A 20,229-nucleotide genomic window follows, 5' to 3' on the forward strand; every position below is an offset into this window, starting at 1 on the left:
GTACTCGTATCTGATTTTGTCCATTCTGGTCACTCCCAATGAAAACCTTAACATTTTCAACTCTGTCACCTCCAGCTCAGCCTCCTGTCTTTGCGTTAGTACTACTCACTCCAAACTATGTTGTAAACCTTCCCTTTTCCTCTCGCTGCTGTCCGTGTGTCACACAAGACTTTGTCTAAATAAAATGACTGAACAGCAGAGAGCAGTGACAACACATGAAAATGCTAAGATAGCTCCTCCCTCTTCTTAACACATGTGTACAATAAAGAAACATGTAATGTCAGAGTGTCTTCATTGACACTTCTGTATATCTATCTCCAAGTCAGTTACATAGATCATTGCTATTTAAGGATTTTCTCCAGTAAAGTTTTGAAATGTTTGGAATTTTGGTTTTGTCTTTGCTCACAGGTAGGTAGAAAAAAAAAAGATATGTGTACTTTCTCATAACAATATTAATCCTTCCTGTGATCCTTCAGTTTGTTTTTTGTCCTCTAGACTGTGCGCTGTCATCACTTGTGATTCAGCAAACACCTTTAAATCTTCTGATAAAACCAGAACAACAACAAGCCCAGATCGAATGCTACCATGGAGAGAGTGGCTATCCCTACATGTACTGGTACCAGCATAAGTCAGCAGCAGGAGGCCAGCGAACAATGGCCCTGATTGGGCGGCTTGAATATGGTGCCCCAACTCTTGAAAAGACCTTTAAGAGCAAATTTAACATAACAGGCCATGCAACGGCCAAAGCTCAGCTTGAAATCTCCAATGTTAATCCAGCAGACACAGCACAATACTTCTGTGCTGCGAGTCGGCACAGTGTTTCAACTCCTCTGCCTGCTTTACAAAAACTGGTGGCTCACAGCATCAAAACCACACCTGCATGATTGATAAAGGAGGCGTGACAGTTCTAAAGTCTGCCTTCACACAATCTTTCTGTCTTTGCTCAGATTCTGATGTCATTTCCTCCACAGAGATCTACCTACAGTGTTGGCTCTGCTGAATTTCCACCCATTCAATTTCCTGTTCTAAAGACAAAATGACTCCTTGCATCACCACCCTGACTTTCTTGATTATCTCAGCAGCAGGTAAAGTTTATCAACACAAAGACAAAAACATACTCTAAATGTTCACACTTTCCTTGCCTTTTCTTTTTACCTGTATTAAGTCCATTCAATGAATGTAAATATTATTACCATATAGATGATAAAAGATATATTTCTGCTTGCTGTGTTTCAGGTGTTTCTGAATCTGTTCTGATCACTCAGTGGCCCCATTACATCTCTAACCCTTCCAATGGCTTGGCAAAGATGCACTGCTACCAGAATGACACAGACTATCAATATCTGTACTGGTATAAACAGCCTAGAGGAAAAAGTTTCCAGCTAATTGTGGCTACTGTAGCTGGAATTTCACAATTCGAAGAGGGATTCAAATCTGGTTTTCAGGCAGAGAAAAATGACAAGCAGTGGTCTCTGACAATAACCAGTATTCAGGAAAAAGATGAGGCTGTTTATCTCTGCGCTGCAAGGCTACACGGTACTGTGGCAGACCTCAGAAGCATGACAAAAACATCTGACTCAAGCATAAGTAATCGACTTGAGGGGGTGGGGGGAAACCACACTGTGGAGAAGATAATAACAGCAATTTTTACCATCAAGTTTGTTAAGTAAATAAAAAGGTAAGAAAATGTTTTCTAAAATATTAAAACACTATCTGCATTTTTTCCCCAAAATAATGTTCTTACACATGGATATTTTCCTCAGACTAAGCCGCTTGTGATGATGCAAGGTGTTTTAAATAAATCCTGCCAATAGATGGAAGCACAGCACATGGCATAAGCCCTTTACAATGGGAGTTTAGTGGTGAGATAAGCAGCAGATACTCACTAAACGAACCCTCCTCCCTCTTTACACTGAGCCTTTTTATGAGCAACCAACCATTCTCCCATCAGTGCTTAACTATGTCTTCAACTGTTCTCCTCCTCATCTGGTTTTCATGTAAGATCTTAAATTTCAACTAAATTAAATACAAAATGTACAAATTTGAATACATTACTGACTCATCGTAAACTGTTTTTTGTTCTCTTTGCAGGTCAGGCGAGCGCAGTTATATTTCAGCAGTCTCCTCCACAGATAGTGGATAAGAATCAAGAGATCCAGATAAACTGCAAGCATAACGATAGCTCCCTTCCAATAATGCTCTGGTATCAGCAATTAAAGGAAAATACATCCATGACCCTCATTGGGTCTGGATATTATCAACAGTCCCAAAGTTATGAGGGTCAATTTGAAAAACAATTTACCGTCGCAAGGAACAGCACAGTAGAAGGAACTCTGACAATAAAAAACACAGACGTGTCGCACTCGGCTGTTTATTTCTGTGCCGCCTTCACACAGTGATGTGGTTTAATGCTGCTCCCTCACTAAAAACCCTCAGCATTTTCTGCAAGTGAGGTGTTGTACATGTACACATAGCTTTTTGCTGGTTTTCCTTAGAGTTGCAGCGAGAAACAAGAGGACTTGATTCTTCCATAGCTTGCTTCCAAGCTTTTTTATAAAAATGAACAGAAAGCACTTCAATTTAGACTAATACAAAGTGCACTGCAGCATAACTTAGGCAGCAAAACTTAGAGAGGGCAGTCTATCCCATCCATCAAATATTTCTGCTCTCACTCTGTCACAAATCACCCCTGACACTTATCTCCAGCCACTCCACGCTGACTACACTCTCTTTCTTACCTCTCCTGTGCACTGCTGGATGGTTGGAAATAACTTTTCCAATCTGGAAATCATAGCAATACAGACACAAACAACTTTCATAATGAACTTCCATACTCAGGCAACTTGTTCTTTGGGCAGATACCACCACAGAAGAGCAGTGTGTGGCATTCATCACCAACAACCCCTCAAAAATGTAACTTATGCCTCTCTCTTAAAATGGATAAGGGAACTCATTGCATGCTATTTTAGAAGATGCCTGGATTTCTGTTACACCAATAGATGGAAACACAGCACATGACATGAGGCCCGTATAACAGGAGTGATGAACTAAGCACAACAAACATTCTCCTCCCCCTTTACCCTGAGCCTCTTTTTAAAATGAGCAATCACCTTCTCCCATCAGTGTTTGAAAATGTCTTCACCTAGTCTTCTTGTCATCATTTGGTTTTCGTGTAAGATCTTAAATTTCAATTTGAACTCCCAAAATAATCACTTAAATGCAAATACATTACTGACTCATTGTAAACTGTTTATTGTTCTTGTTGCAGGTCAGGCGAGCGCAGTTATATTTCAGCAGTCTCCTCCACAGATAGTGGATAAGAATCGAGAGATCCAGATAAACTGCAAGCATGATGACAGCTCCCTTGTAATAATGTTCTGGTATCAGCAAAGAAAGGAGAATACATCCATGACCCTCATTGGCTTTGGATATTATCAACAGTCCCAAAATTATGAGGGTCAATTTAAAGAACAATTTACCCTCACGAGGAACAGCACAGTAGAAGGAACTCTGACAATAAAAAAAACAGACGTGTCGCACTCGGCTGTTTATTTCTGCGCTGCCAGCACACAGTGATGTGGTTTAATGCTGCTCCCTCACTAAAAACCCTCAGCATTTTCTGCAAATGAGCTGTTGTACATGCACACATAGCTTTTTGCTGGTTTTCCTTAGAGTTGCAATGATAAACAAGAGGACTGGATTCCTCCATAGATTGCTTCTATTAAACATGGTTTTAATAAAAATGAACAGAAAGCACTTTAATTTAGACTACATATAAAGTGCACTGAATCATAACTTATGTAACATAACTTAGAGAGGGCAGTCCATCCCACCCATTAAATGTTTCTGCTCTCATTCTGTCACAAATCGCCCCTGATACTGGTCTCCACCCACTCCACGCTGACTACACTCTCTTCTTACCTCTCCTGTGCACTGCTGGATGGTTGGAAATATTTTTTTCCAATCTGGAAATCATAGCAATACACACACAACTTTCATACTGAACATCCATTCTCAGGCAACTTGTTCATTGGGCAGATACCACCACACTGTGCAGAAGAGCACAGTGTGGCATTCATCACTAACAACTCCTCAAAAATGTAAGTTATGCCTCTCTCTTAATAATGGTTAAGGAACTTGATGCATGCTATTTTAGAAGATGCCTGGATTTCTGTTACACCAATAGATGGAAACACAGCACATGACATGAGGCCCGTATAACAGGAGTGATGAACTAAGCACAACAAACATTCTCCTCCCCCTTTACCCTGAGCCTCTTTTTAAAATGAGCAATCACCTTCTCCCATCAGTGTTTGAAAATGTCTTCACCTAGTCTTCTTGTCATCATCTGGTTTTCATGTAAGATCTTAAATTTCAATTTGAACTCCCAAACAATCAATTAAATGCAAATACTGTACTGACTCATTGTAAACTGGTTTTTGTTCTCTTTGCAGGTCGGGCGAGTGCAATTATATTTCAGCAGTCTCCTTCACAGATAGTGAATAAGAATCTTGAGGTCCATATAAACTGCAAGCATGATGACAGCACCCGTATATTAATGCTCTGGTATCAGCAATTAAAGGAGAATACATCCATGACCCTCATTGGCTTTGGATATTATCAACAGTCCCAAAGTTATGAGGGTCAATTTAAAGAACAATTTACCCTCACGAGGAACAGCACAGTAGAAGGAACTCTGACGATAAAAAACACAGACGTGTCGCACTCGGCTGTTTATTTCTGCGCTGCCAGCACACAGTGATGTGGTTTAATGCTGCTCCCTCACTAAAAACCCTCAGCATTTTCTGCAAGTGGGGTGTTATAGATGTGCACATGAAGTCATATTCTTAGAGTAGCAGAACAAACCAAGGGGACAGCATTTTTCCATATCTTAGTTCTAATGTTTGTTACTGTATGTAATGAAATAAAGAGAAAAAGTTAACTTTGACTAATAATTTTATCACACATACTGCAGCATAGCTTATGTATCTTTTGCTGTTTAAACCCAGAGATGATGGAAAGAGTGAAACAGAACCAGAATCAGGAGGGTTTTATTTACAGTTACAATGATAGTGCTTTTATAGTAATGTCTTAGTGTTAACAGAGAAAGCTCCTAAAACTAAAATCCTACAACACATACATTAAGCTTAAGAAAATGTAGAATTTGGTAGGAGTATGCATGTATTATACAAAAATATTTAAATATTAAGGGAACAACAATCTGTGCCACATTATAGATTTGCAGTCCTGGATAACTGCAATACTTTCTGCATTGATGACTGATACTGTACTTTCTTCCTCATTCAAACATGCAGGCCAGAAGGGGGAAAAAAGAAAAAAAGGAACCACTGAATTTAGTGCAGCCTCTTATAACAGCAAAACGGTCCAGTGCATTCTTCTAACTGCTTATGAGATTTACATGGTGGTGAGGAATAGGTTTTGACTATGACTGCAAACAAATTTACTTCACTAATCAATAATTCGGGGTTTTCTTGATTCAACAGCCCTCTTCAGGTCATCCCAGAGCATTTCAAGGCACATTCAGCACTATATGACTTGGCTGTTCCAAAACATGCATGTTCTTCGTTGAAGTAATTCTGTGTTTGTTTTATTTAGGTTCTTCTGGTTATTGTTAGACCAACTCCTCCTAAGCTACAGTCACAAACTGCTCAGTTCACAGAACAGAACATTTTCGTGCATCACTCAGGTGCGATCTTTGTAAGATGCCCACTCTAAAGTAGGGCAATAAAGGTCTTAATAAGCAACAAAAATGAAGCCCATCCAAAATCAATTTGTACCTGCAGTATGTTAAAAATTCAGCTGACATAGGTTGTTGATTAGTGAGTGCTGCATGGCTCTAAGTAATGAGGTCGTTGGTTGAAGCTTGATTCAAAGTTTTTGTGCCACTGAAGAACTTCAGATTCTTCGGCTTTTCCCGACTTTCTTTAGAATGACATTTAACTACTTTGCTGTACACAAAAACCAAAAGCATTAGCAAGCTGAAATTAGCAGGGCTAAATGTTACCTTAGCATTAAACACTTGATGAACAACGACTACTACATGTTACCAAAGTAAATGGGGGCTTACCTTGGTAAGAAAATAAAACAGCATCAGCTTTCCGGAAATAAGTAGCCTTTCAGAAAACTCCCAGTCCGCAGGTGGATGTTGGTGTGTGAGAAAAGCTGCAGGAAAGGGGACTGGGAAGGATCCTCCACGCAACCCCTCTAAGGAGAAATTACTAAACTATACGCTTTAGAAATACAGTACAGAATATTAGGCCTGTTTATGATACTGGATAATATATTTCTACTAGGTAAGGGGTTAGAAATTAGGCAACTGAGAGGCATAAACCAATGCAGAACTTAATTTAAAAGAAATGAAAAAAACGTGGGCTCTGAGTCTGATTAGGTCTAACCCTGCAGCTACAGGACATTCATGCAGCCGCGTACAGGTGACCGCTGGGTGTGTCCATCAGAGAGGCAAGCGCTGGGTCAAAATGTTGGTGTCAGCAAAACAGACAAACAAATAATTTGATGCGTTTGTATACATGTGTTGTCTTACGTTGCTCTGTTTTCTTCTGGCTGGGTTTTTTTTAACAGCTCCTTATTCTTATTCTATACTTCTGTTACTATGATTTTCGCTGAATAGCAGGAAAGTGTGATACTAACGTGAGTTTTAAAATAGAATCGCTATAGTCACTAAATGTTGCTTTCGAAGTTTAGCTCGAAGTAAACCTGGGCCCTATTTCAAGAAGCTGGTTTAGTGCAAACTCTGAGTAAGTATACCCTGAGTTAACGAAAACTCTGGGTTTTCGGTTTCACAAAGCGAGTTTAGATTAATTCTGACTGAGTTACTATAACGACACACTCCGTGAAGCTAACCTGCTCCCCAGCAGGATTACTGCAACTAACCCTGACTGTCCCCGCCGCTTTGTCGGAAACCTGACTGTAGGAAGTGTCAGACATGGCGTGCCCCTTCCTTGAAGAGCCAGTAGATGTTGAAGCCCAAATTCTCCGCAGAGCTCTCCGCCGGGAGAGAGTGATTAGAGCGCGTTCGGACATTTTATCATTTCCTGATGATTTCCTGTGTGAACGTTACCGTTTTTCAGCACAATCTATAATTTATTTGAATAACATCCTCAGGCCTAATATTGCTCATGTGACACATCGCGGACATTCTCTCAGTTCTGTACATATTATTTGTATTGCACTTCGTTTTTTTGCAAACGGGAGCTTTCTGTATAATATTGGTGACGCTGAGCACGTTTCCAAGGCTACCGTCTGTCGGGCAGTCAGGAATGTTACAGTTGCACTGAAACGTCTCCTGTACTCGTTTGTGGTGTTCCCCGGTCATAGACCCACAAGATTTTTCAAAGAGGGATTCCACAAAATTGCAGGTATCAGGATGACCAAAACTCAATTCATGATGTGGTGATACTTGAACTACTACTTAAATTTTACATTTATTTTCACGGTTCCCAGGCGTGATTGGCTGTATAGATGGCACTCACATTCCAATCATTGCTCCTTCAGTAAATGAAGGAGACTATGTGAACAGGAAGTCTTTCCACAGCATTAATGTACAGGTACATAGTTCCCTGTAGCATTTCAAACTAACAAATTATTTCATTATAGTAATGGATGCTAATTTGTGTTCTCTGCACTGTGAAGATCATATGTGATGCTGCCAACATTATCACAAATGTGGAAGCCAACTGCTCAGCCTCTGTGAGTGGTGGTGGTGGAGGACCCCCACCTGTTTTTCGGGCCTCCGCTTTTTTTTCTAGTGGCTATAACGGGTCACATTTGAGCATACAGAGTAAGCAAATATGTACTTGTAATGTGCTCAGATAATTGCAATAAGTGCTCACAGAAAGAAAATTAATGTAGCCTCTAACTGCAATTGATTTACATAGGACAAACAGACCAAGCACTATGGCTCATAATACAATTACACCTTACCTGTTTGGACTATATTTTTATATTTCATTTTTACTTGCTGCCAGGAACGTTTGGGGCCTGTTGGGTTGCACCTGCGCTCACATCACGTCACAAAATAAAATGTATAAAATAAAATAAAATAGAATAGAATAACGTGTTAAATGGGTGGAAATCCCTAGATCAATGTTTAAATTACCTCTCATGCATTGACTCTGTCGGCTATGTTCTGCCATGCATGCTCCCTTTCTTTTGCACATGCTGCATAAATTACTACACAAATCTCCAAAGACTGTGTCCAGTTTCTTCTTTAAAGTTGGAAAAGTAAAATTTGAAATGTACATCAAAAATTTGAGAAGCACTGATTAAATTTCAGAATCGATCATGCTTTTTTATGTAATAAAAAAGAAAATCAATTCTAATTGTGCTGAAGCATTATTAACCATAAGCCCTACCATAACAAGAACCCTGCTCTGCAGTTGCTATTCAGTGTCCACTAGGAGACTGCTGAACTGCAGAGAAAGCTGTAAGAACCTATGAAATGTGAAAGTGAGTGAAGGCTTTGTGGTAAAATAAGAGGAGGATGATCTGAACTCATTTTAGAAGCTTTGATTGCAGAACACAGTGAATGACACATGCAGCTCTTCAGCCCAACAGCAGACTAAATGGTTCTAACTGTAATGGTTCTTACTTTTTTCCCCTAAGTGTATAATAATGATCATGATGTAGGCTTTTTTGGTTGCAGTACTAATCTTCTCCAGTAAGTACTTTAAATTCAGAGATAAATATTTTCCTGTGCTGAAGAATTTGCATGCTCACTTGTTGCCTTTCATCTTGTTTTCCAGATTTCTCCTTCAGTGTAAAAATCAAACAGGATCCATTTCTAAACAGTCACATTGGAGATCAGTCTGCAACTTTGTCCTGTAGTCAAGATGAGGATAATTCCTACATGTTTTGGTACAGACAAAGCAAGAGTGGGAAAATAGAGCTAATAACCTATTCTCTTGGTGAAAAAGTGTGGGACACTGAAGCTCCTTTCGACAAATCAAAGTACAGTATGTCCCGGCCTTCCCTCCTGAGGTCCTCTCTGCAGATACACTCAGTTGCGGCTGGAGACTCAGCTGTTTATTACTGTGTCTCTAGAAGAGCACAATGGCTCAGAAAGCCTCTGCAGCTAAACAACAACCCGAAGAGAAAAGAAGGAAGATCTGAGAGTGGATTAAAGTGTCAAACTCTGACCCAGAATTTTGTTTTAGAGGCGAAAAAGATATACAACTTTGTCTTCAACTGTTAAAACACTTCAAACTTTGAAATATATCTTGAAAAGAAAAACATTCATGAATTCAGATACTTCTCAAAGGGTACAAAAACTACCTCTCCACACTTTGTTTCTGCAAACCTCATAAAGCTGATCTTTTCAGATAAGAGAACAGGTGCATTAGCAGTGTGAGGCTTATACAATATTACCCTTTTCGGCATCATCTGAGTCACTCTGTGCTCAAACCAGCACCTTATTAAATATTTTGGCTCTGTGTACAGCCTGGCATGATAAAACTATATCAACTTTACACTGACCTCTACAGGGTTAATCATGCATTACACTTAGAGGATTACATTTAAACGACACAGGTACTATCAAGCTGAATGGTAGAATATCATGAAGAGTAAATCTTGTGTATCATATTAGTCCTGTAGCACAGATGATTTTATTATGTAGGAATTCATAATGGCAAAGCAACGAAGAAATAGAAATTAGAAAAGAAAAAGGATTCACACACATTAATGAGTTATAGAAATATATATACTTCTTTATAAACATTATAATGACTGATAGGTGAGGTGAAAAAAACCTGGCCTTCTCTTTTTACAGTGGAGAGAAACTTTGTCTCTTGGGATTTGTTTTGGTTGTTTTGTTTAGTTGGCATGTAGCTACACGTTGTTTGAGACAGCCACCTGACACTCCGGGACAGCAGTGGTCTCTCCCATCAGAATAATGCATCACACCATAAAAACTGCACAGGAATGACTTGATCAATAATAAAGAGCTCCAAGGACTTTCCAACCCACAACCAACAGGATCCAAAAGATCCAAGGGATCCTTGTATATGACAGATTTTTGTTGCCACTTGGGGGCAGAAGTACAAGCTGTTGTTATGGTATTGTTGTTGACTAATGTAGACTACCTACACACCCAGCGTACACAGAGCACCAGTAGCATTCATATGGAGTTTTCCTCACGCACATAATTGATTTCTTTTAGCTAAGAAGGAAATATTTGGTCCATTATCTTTAATGTTCAGCAGCAAAAGGAGAACACTGTCCTCTCTGTAGTGCTTTACAACTAGTGTTGATTTTTAGATCCTGAAAAAGAAATTCAAAAAATGAGACTGGGGATATGCTTAAAATTGCAGCCATATCCACCAGAAGAATGAGCTAAAAAAAAAAAAAAAAATCAATAATACTTTTTAAAGAAGCCATTTACTTATTCTTTAAGGAAACATTAAAAAGCTATAATGCTTCTTTAAGCCCTTAAAGTTTAGTGATTTATATTTGATACGTTCAGTTTTTGAGAATTGAGTTTCTGAGACTTTAGTGTGAATATTTTACTCCCCAAAAAACCTAAATAAATTCCACAATACATTTTAAGCATTAAAAAACAACAACAAAAAACAAGATGCAGCAAATACAAATTAAAAGTCATATGTGGAAATTCAAATTTTAACAAATTCAAACAAATTTGTCAAGTGGTCAAATGCTCCATTTGAAAAGTAGAGAATTTTCTGGTAATTATTTTATGGTTTAGGCTTTAAAGAGTCTGAGAACTATCTGTGGATCACACAGAAAATGAAAACCTTCCAATAACAATACACCAGGTCATCCGAACCACTGAGAAAATACTAAATGTAGAGTTTTGACCTTGGTTTGTATTATAAAGAGCAATTGTGCTCTGTATTCATTTGAAAGTTAAACATTTGGAAATTGAGGGCTGAGAAATGTAAAGAATGTCTTGTTGTATCTCTCAGTGAATTTTGCTTACTGATAACTGATTGGATAAAGCGCTGTGACCACCAGAGATGTCACCTCCTCTGAGCAACTACAAACACAAATAAAAAAGTCTCTTTGTGTTTTTTCTGCCCTCCCTTCCTGCTTCTTTTCTTAGCTGTCACAGAAATAGCAGCAGTCAGGTTGGAGCGCGTTCAGCCGTCAGTCAGCCCGACCTGCACAGCTGCGCTCACAGGCAGACAGAGATGGAGGCTGAGATAGGGAGAAGCGGGGTGGGGGAAGGAGAGAGGAGAGAACGAAAAAGACACAAGGTTTTTGTGTGATGCTTTTTCACCGTGGGGACAGGGGGCCACGGTGATACAATCCCATAGAGCCGTCGTACAAAAACCTCCTCCCATTAAAATGCATTGTGAAGACTGCTACATGCAACTTAAAACGTTGTTAGAGCGGAAAAATCACTAATCTGAAGGTGTCGGGGATGGAGGAACACTTTGGTAGTGAAAAGTTGTTTAAATGTAGAAATTTTAATGGAAATTTTTTTTTTCTAACTTGTTGTTCATAGGAGCAACATTAGGATGTCTGTGCTGTCATCTTGCCACACTAACCAAATTTGGACAATGTGAAGCTCACCCTCGATGTTTTAAGCCTTTAAAGACCATCTGAATTATTAGAATACATGTAAACTGGATGTTTCTGGAAAGATTTGAAAGTTTTTTGCAGAGGGCGACATCAGCGTGACTCTGGAACTGAAGCTTACTTTGGAAAAGGAACAAAACTCACTGTTTTAGGTAAGTTGGATATCTCAAAGCTTCGGTTCAGTCGATTATAATTAAAAGGGTGTAAATGTCAGCATAAGAGTGAAGGAAAAATTTGTTGTTAAAAACAGCAGAAATATTAAGCTGAACAGAGAACACTGTGAACTACAATGATCCTGCTTACTTTGGCCAAGGAACCAAGCTGACAGTTTTAGGTAAAAATTTACTTCCATTTTTTGATAAATATGACTTTGGCTACAGCCTCAGTGTTAACATAAATGTTCATTAATACTAACTAAAGGTTATTCTGGTGTAAAAAGAGTTTCATGCTGAGTATTTTGCACTGTGACCAACACACAACCTGCTTACTTTGGCAAAGGAACCAAACTGACAGTTTTAGGTAAATATTCCACTTTACTGTGGTGTTTTGTGAACTGTAAATTTGTTTAGAGCCATAACATTGACAGGGGTATTAGTAAAGACTATTGTCAAACATCATTCTGATACAAAAACAGTTTCATGCTGAGTATTTTGCACTGTGACCAACAACTACCCTGCTTACTTTGGCAAAGGAACCAAGCTGACAGTTTTAGGTAAATATTTCATTTTACTACAGTTTTTGATAAATATGACTTTAACTATAACCATAGTATAAACAGAGGTATCCATGAAGACTATCCTTAGAGAGGATTCGGATACAAAAACAGTTTCATGCTGAGTATTTTGCACTGTGACCTACACTGAACCTGCTTACTTTGGCCAAGGAACCAAACTGACAGTTTTAGGTAAATATTTTACTTCAGTACTGTGTTTTCTTATATGTCACTTTAATTAGAGCCTTAGTATAGAGAAAACTTCTAGTAAATAGGATTTTCAAAGATTAGTCAGATCTAAAAAGTTTCATGCTGAGTATTTTGCACTGTGACCACTTCTGATCCTGCTTACTTTGGCAAAGGAACCAAACTGACAGTTTTAGGTAAATATTTCACTTTACTGGTGTGTTTTGTGAACTGTAAATTTGTTTAGAGCCTTAGCATTGACAAGAGTATTAGTAAAGACTATTGTCTAATAGAAAAAGAGTTTCATGCTGAGTATTTTGCACTGTGACCAACAACCAACCTGCTTACTTTGGCAAAGGAACCAAACTGACAGTTTTAGGTAAATATTCCACTTTATTTCTGTGTTCTGATAAATGTACCTTTATTCAGAAGCTTAGTACTGACAGGATTATTAGTAAAGACAATCCTCAGAGATAATTCTGGTGCAAAAACAGTTTCTTGCTGAGTGTTTTTGCACTGTGTCAGGGCAGCGAAGCTTACTTTGGAAAAGGAACAAAACTGACTGTATTAGGTAAATATTTCACTTCACTACTCTGTTCCAAAAATGTACCTTTCATCAGAGGCTTAGTATTGACAGGATTATAAGTAAACACAACCCTCAGGCATGAAAAGAGTTTCATGCTGAGTGTTTTTGCACTGTGACAATGCTAACGAAGCTTACTTTGGAAAAGGAACCAAACTGACAGTTTTAGGTAAATATTTCACTTTATTTCTGTGTTTTGATAAATGCAATTTTGATTAGAGCCTTAGTGTTGTCAGAAGTATTATCAAAGACGTTTGTCAAAGGTTATTCTGGAACAAAAAGGGTTTCATGCTGAGTATTTTGCACTGTGAACACTGGCAATCCTGCTTACTTTGGAAAAGGAACCAAACTGACAGTTTTAGGTAAATATTTCACTTTTTCTACTGTGTTGGATGAATATTGGTTTGTTTAGAGGATTAGTAAAAGTGCTGGCAGAAGTATGAGCAAAGATTATTCCCAAAGAGAAGTGTGGTAGAGAAAGAGTTTCATGCTGAGTATTTTGCACTGTGACAAACACCGAAGCTTACTTTGGAAAAGGAACCAAACTGACTGTATTAGGTAAGTAAAGCATGGAAATAACCAAATAAATGCATGAAGATGTTCAAGGGTGAAGCTGCAAAAAGAAATGTAAGGAGCTCAGATGTTTAGAGTGCTTTTTGACATTAAGCCTGAGCGCTGTGTTGATAGAGAAGCTTATTTCGGTCAGGGAACAAAACTGACTGTTCTTGGTAAGTAAAACTTTTCTCTTACATGAATTCAACACAGAAAAAATTAAAACATGTTAAAGGGCAGCTGTTGCTTCAGATTTTCTTTCTTAATAGTAGCTTAAATGCTTAAAGAAGCAAAGTGAAAGAAGCATCGTGATGTTTTGAGCACAGATTAAGTTCACTGTGCCACTGGTGGTTATGAAGCTTTCTTCGGTGGAGGAACAAAATTAACTGTTTTAGGTAAGAAAGAAAAATTATACGTAAAATTTGTAATAAGATTTGGGCCAGAGGAATAACTAATATAAAAAACTTTCTTACATGAGCAGCTTGGTAACAAACTTACTGTACTTGGACTCGTTATAGTCTGAGCTCAGTGCTTTTTGTTCAGAAGCTTAAACACTGTGCCAATTATGAAGCTTATTTCAGCCAGGGAACAAAACTGACTGTTCTTGGTAAGTGAAAAATCTAAATGTCTTTTCATAAACATAGTTAAACTAGTTAAAGCTGACAAAAGTGTTTCAGTAAGGTGTTTGGCTTTTAAACTGGTGAAAACAACAACAACAACAAAAACACCACCAGTCAAGCACATTTAGAGTTTTTAATTTAAAGAAAAGTAAAAGGAAACTTCATTATTTTTTATGAAGAGACCAAAAAATGAAGATGCAAAGTAGAAACAGCATGTTGGGCTGTTTTGAGCACTAATTAACTTCACTGTGACTCTGGTGGTGCTTCAGAGGCTTACTTTGGTGGAGGAACAAAATTAACTGTTTTAGGTAAGAAATAAAAACTATATATGAGTATATGTATGTCTGCAGTAAGGTCTTGGTGACATTAATCCAAATAGATGTTAAAATTCCCAACTGGAGTCATTATTAAACAAACTGTATTTGAGGTCTCTGTAGTCTCAGCTCAGGGCTTTTTGCTCTGAGGTTTAAATGCTGTGTCAGAACGAAGCTTATTTCGGGCAGGGAACAAAACTAACTGTTCTTGGTAAGTGACGAATCAAAATTTATTCTCATAAACCTGTCAAAGTAAAAGTAGTTAAAGCTGAAAAAAGTGTTACAGTAAGGTGTTTGGCATTTAAACCTGTAAAAATATATGTAGATTTTTAATTTAAAGAAAAGGAAAAGGAAACTTCATTAGTTTTTATGAAGAAGATAAAATGAAATGAAGATGCAAAGTAGAAACAGCATGTTGGGCTGTTTTGAGCACTAATTAACTTCACTGTGACTCTGGTACTGGTGCAGAGGCTTACTTTGGCGGAGGAACAAAATTAACCATTTTAGGTAAGAAATAAAAACTATACATGAGTATATGTATGTCTGCAGTAAGGTCTTGGATACATGAATCCAAACATGTTATTTTAGTTATCCCTGGAGTGGAGTCTTTTTTGAACAAGCTTAATATGTTTGAGTTCTCTGTAGTCTCAGCTCAGGGCTTTTTGCTCTGAGGTTTAAATGCTGTGTCAGTATGAAGCTTATTTCGGGCAGGGAACAAAACTAACTGTTCTTGGTAAGTAACGAATCAAAATTTATTCTCATAAATGTTTCAAATTAAAACCAATTAAAGAATAAGTGTTGCCTGAAAAAACAAACACAAACATTTTGCATTATATTAAACTTGTAAAAACTTGGAACAAAAAGAGGAGTGCAGCATATGTGGGATTTTTAATTTAAAGAAAAGTAACATTTAGTTCATTAAAAGCAAGCAAAGAATTAAGAAACAAAGCAGAAGCAGCATGTGTTGAGCTGTTTTGAGCAGTGATCAGGTGCACTGTGACTCTGGTACTTCAGAGGCTCACTTTGGTGGAGGAACAAAATTAACTGTTTTAGGTAAGAAAACATTTTAAAGTTCACTAAGTAAAGTTGAGGACTGATTTTGTTGAGCTGCCTCTAAAAAATCTACCTCTTTAAATTTACACCAAAAACGCAGGTAGCTAAAGTCAAAGTCTTTACATGTAAAAAAGTGACAGTTGGAATCATTTCCATGTGGCAAAGCTAAAGAGAGGCACTAGAAAGGGTTTTTGTCACAGTACAAAGTCTCTGTGCTCCTACAACGAGGCTTACTTTGGAGCTGGAACTAAACTCACTGTTTTAGGTAAGAAAACTTCCAACAAAAATCAGCTGGGCTTTACTCTCATGGTGTTTATATGTTGGTTGAATGACAACATTTAGTATGTGGTTCATATATATATTTTGTGATGGTAGTGAACAAGAAGTTTAAAACATGAAGTTTTCTTGTAGAAGTTAAAGTGATAAAAGTGTTATCAGTGTTCTCCAGTAAAAGTACTGTGCCTATGAAACGTTTGGCTCTGCGCCCAGAATATTGTTCTCACACTCAGTTCTTATCAGCTCTGTGAAATACTGTGAGTTTCCAGTCAGAAGCTTATTTTGGAGATGGAACTAAACTCACTGTTTTAGGTAAGAGTGCAAAGATTAACATTAACGTAATAATTTCTGATGAAATATTCATTGGGATCCTTCTGTAAATTAGTTGGTTTCAATGTCTGTTATTTTAGATTTGTGCATTTCCAAAATTAATTCTCTTGCATGGTCAAAATTTGCTTAATAATGCTACAAGCAGATGATTTTCCTCAGGTCTTTTCTATATGTTTGGGTGTAAAGGTTGTTTAGCACTGAAAAAGAGAACAAAGACAGACAGCAGCTTTCTAGAGCAGTTTTTTCTACAGCAGTTTATCAGTGTGAACAACTACGACCCTGCTTACTTTGGCAGTGGCACCAAACTCACAGTACTGGGTAAGAATAGTGCATAAATACTTGTTTTTAGAGATGTAAAGATGTCGTCATCCATGCTGTAAACCTTTAAATTGCATTTTAATGAGTAAACGTCTCAGAATGTGTCCGAAAACTGTGATATTTGGAAGAAGAAGAAAAAGACCTCAAGTCTGGAAGAATATTTGTGTTATGGAACAGCTGGCAGAAAAGTGCAGTTTTGTTTTATCAAAAAGTGATTTGAAATGCACATGGCAGAGTAATCGTTTTGTGTATGAACTAACAAATGCTTGAGGTGAATCCAAGTGTTCTAAGTCTTGTGAGTTTTTGTGGCTGTGACTTGGCATTGTGCTCTGGCACTTATCCTCCTTATTTTGGAGAGGGAACCAAGCTAACAGTTCTGGGTAAGATCACCACAATAATTTTGTAATAAAGAAAATGCGAGTTTTCTAATCTGAATTAATCCTTTGTGTTAATATGTGTGGAAAAAAAGTTGGCCTGCATGTTTTTGTGCGTTAATGTTTATGTTTGCCTGGCATGTGCACAAGATCTAAAGGCAGTTTTAGTCATGTGTGTTAATGTGATTCTTCTTTGTCCTTTGTCCTTGCAGAAGAAAACAGTAAAATCACTCCACCACAAGTAAAAATACTGGAACCTTCAAAACATGAGTGCAGAAACAGCAAAGACAAAAAAAGGAAGAAGACCCTCGTCTGTGTGGCCTCTGGTTTCTACCCTGACCATGTCGAAGTGTATTGGCAAATGAATGGGAAAAATGTCACCGATGGTGTGGCAACAGATGAAGCTGCAGAGCGGATTGAAACCCCCCCTGTATCCTATAGAATCACAAGCAGGTTGAGAGTTTCTGCTAAAGATTGGTTCACGGAGGGAAAAAACTTTTCCTGCATTGTCAGTTTCTACAATGGAACGGACACCACCAAACATTTAGGTGAAATATCTGGTATTGAAGGTAAGTTTAGGAGCACAAAATGATCCATAATTGATGACATGGGAAATGAATGTATTCTTTTCTAATTTATTTTATTCTTCCATTAGATAAAGAAGATGGAGGCATGGGAAGAGGTAAATACATATTTTGTGGTTTTATTACAGTTCAAATCATCATCACAAGCACAAACTTAAAATCAGTGTATGTAAGAGACTGTTAAATTAGAATTTTCTAAAAGTCTAAACACAATCTGTACTGAAAACTGCCTCCACAAAGTACACTGAACATTTCCCCTGTGATATTTTTTTACTTATTCTTTTACAGAGAAATATTTGATGATCACAAATAAAGCCAAACTCTCCTACGCCGTTTTTATCTTCAAGAGCTGCCTCTATGGAGCCTTTGTTGGATTTTTGGTCTGGAGGCTGCAGGTTTGTTGAACATGAACTCCAATTACATTGTCCTTAAAAAAATAAAAACAACAAAAATAAAAGCAAATACAACTGTTTGCTTGGCATTAACACAGATTGTCCTTTATGTGTGTTACAGAGTTCACCAGGAAAACGTAAAAAATAAGAGCTGAGCTGTGGAGTGACCAAAGATTTGTGACTTGGATCATTTATGTTTTTTGTAAATAAAAATTATAAAAGATGCTGATTTTATTGCCACAACTTTGTGTGCTGCAGCCCATTTGTATAGAGGAAAAGATGCATGCAGGTCTATGCAAAAGTTAAATCTTCATATAGTATTAAAGCTAATGCATGAAAGTAAGTTTGGCTAATTTTAGTTTTGTTTTATTGTGTTTATGAAACACTGGCTGTATTCTTGCTGAACAATTTCCACTTAATGCTTCATTTTCATATCAATAAACATTTATGAGAGGATCTTTTCAGTCATTTCTTTCCTTTTGACTTTGCCTTTCCCCCCTCTCTGCACCCACATCTCACCTCACACAGAACAAGATTTTTTCCAGAGATAAAATGCATTCTTTCCTGTTTTCAGAGAAGTCAGTTCCTTTTCTTCCTACATAATAATGAAGCATCTCAACTCAGAAAAGCTTCAGAAGTTGGTTCATTTTTGGTCATAAACATAGAAATTGAAAGGTGATGTACATTTTCTGAGAAACGTTGCTATTTTAAATACATAATGACCTTTTTAAAGTAGGCTGTTTTTCATTGTTTCTGTTTTCACTTTGCACATATAAGTCAGTTGTATTACATTTTACATTCTCTTTATGTAAAAAGCTGTCAGTAGGAAACTATAAGAATGTGAGTGTACACGTAACAACAGTCATCTGTGCACTAAAGAAGGTCAAAGCAAAAAAGTCAAACCAGGGCATGAAACCCTGCAGAGGAGTAAAGTGCAACAGCAGAGGAGAGGATGTGGTCACAGAGCAGCCTGCAGCTCGCTCTCTGTGCTGAGAAACGACGGAGGTGCAACCTTCCACTTTACCACAACCTCCGGCTCACAGTGTGCACCTGCAGCTTTGCATCAACTCCCCGCTCTGCACATCAATGAGCAAACAGATGGAAAAACTTCCATTTCTGTGTTAACCAAAGCAATAAAATTACAACACCTACAACAGCTCTTAACTCTGATGTGGAACAGATATTTCTATTTGAATCTTTTTAGTTGGAGCAGATAAGAAATGTAAAGTTAATTGTGCTGCTGTCAAATGGCAACTATTTTTTGAATGCATGCTTAAGCAATGAAAAAAAAACCCCACTGAGGGTGTTTGAGTGAAGGCAGTTACACAATAGCTTTTGTCTAAACCGTTCACTACATCTTGTTTTTCTTGTCAGTGCCCCGGTAAGATGAAGAATGTGTTCTACTTTCCTCATTTGCTTCCTTTAAAAACATGTTTGCGGTTGCTCCTGTCAGATAAACAGAAAATAACATCTGTGAGGCAGCAACGGAAATATGGAGCTATAAACACGTGCAAGATAATTATAGCTCCTTTGGGAAACCTTGATCTTTATAGGTGGAAATTTTCCATATCTTTCATAATTTAAATGTAAATATTTATGATTTTAGAATAACAGAGCAAAGATAATGCATTCCAAAAACTATACAATAACTTAATAATCAACTGTATTTGAAGATTCAATTAAAAGAGAGAACTATGCAATCTAAAGTATAGTTATTTTGGTCATTTTTATAATGGCTGTAGAGAGCTCAAACGGAAACATCCTGTAACAAAAGTATTCAAACTGCAGAGTCTCAACTCTGACAAGGTATTTTTGTTTTTGTGTGTTTTGTTTGTGTACAAATATTTTTCAGGTTACAAAGAAATGACAATAAGAAAGTTTCCTAGAACACTATGGATATGCATTATTATTGTTTTTTCTATCACATTTACCAAGAGAGGTAACTCATAGGATAATGTTTGTTACATAAAACTAAAGGTGAAAAAAAAAAATAAAAAACAGATGCTAACTCACTTCAGCAAACACAGAAACAAAATGCTGCATCCTCATGTTCAGTTTCAAGCAGGGACTCTGCAAAACTCTTCAGGCACCCTTCTTTATATTTTCCTAAGAAAATGGGAAATAGGTGCAGACATTTATTGAAACATGCAAACATAGAGCAGAGCCAGGCTTAGGGAGGGAAAGCCTAGCAAAGTGCTCTGGGGACAATATGGAACTAGGACCCCTTTAAGATATGACGGGCTTGATTTTTCTTTCACCTTATATGTGAAGAAAAGAATTTCAAATTAAATTCAGGATTTAACACTGAGCCAATGAAGAGAAGCTAATATGGGAGTAAAATTATCTTTCTCATCCCTC

The 20,229-nt window shown here is 37.5% G+C and overlaps 1 gene segment (V, D, J or C); it reads left to right on the forward strand.

Annotated features, from left to right (window-relative positions):
• Nucleotides 1-975: 975 nt before the first annotated feature.
• LOC147306853 (T-cell receptor beta-1 chain C region-like) lies at nt 976-18,327 on the forward strand. The segment is given in 8 exon segments: nt 976-1,085; nt 1,237-1,536; nt 11,998-12,008; nt 15,235-15,277; nt 17,108-17,464; nt 17,551-17,577; nt 17,768-17,874; nt 17,993-18,327. Coding segments are annotated over 8 exon segments (921 nt in total).
• Nucleotides 18,328-20,229: the final 1,902 nt, after the last annotated feature.

This window comes from Aulonocara sp. 'chitande type north' Nkhata Bay, linkage group LG19, assembly GCF_057382095.1.
Source record: "Aulonocara sp. 'chitande type north' Nkhata Bay isolate Kocher_YH1m ecotype deep benthic linkage group LG19, A_spYH_male_GT1.1, whole genome shotgun sequence".
NCBI lineage: Eukaryota > Metazoa > Chordata > Actinopteri > Cichliformes > Cichlidae > Aulonocara > Aulonocara sp. 'chitande type north' Nkhata Bay.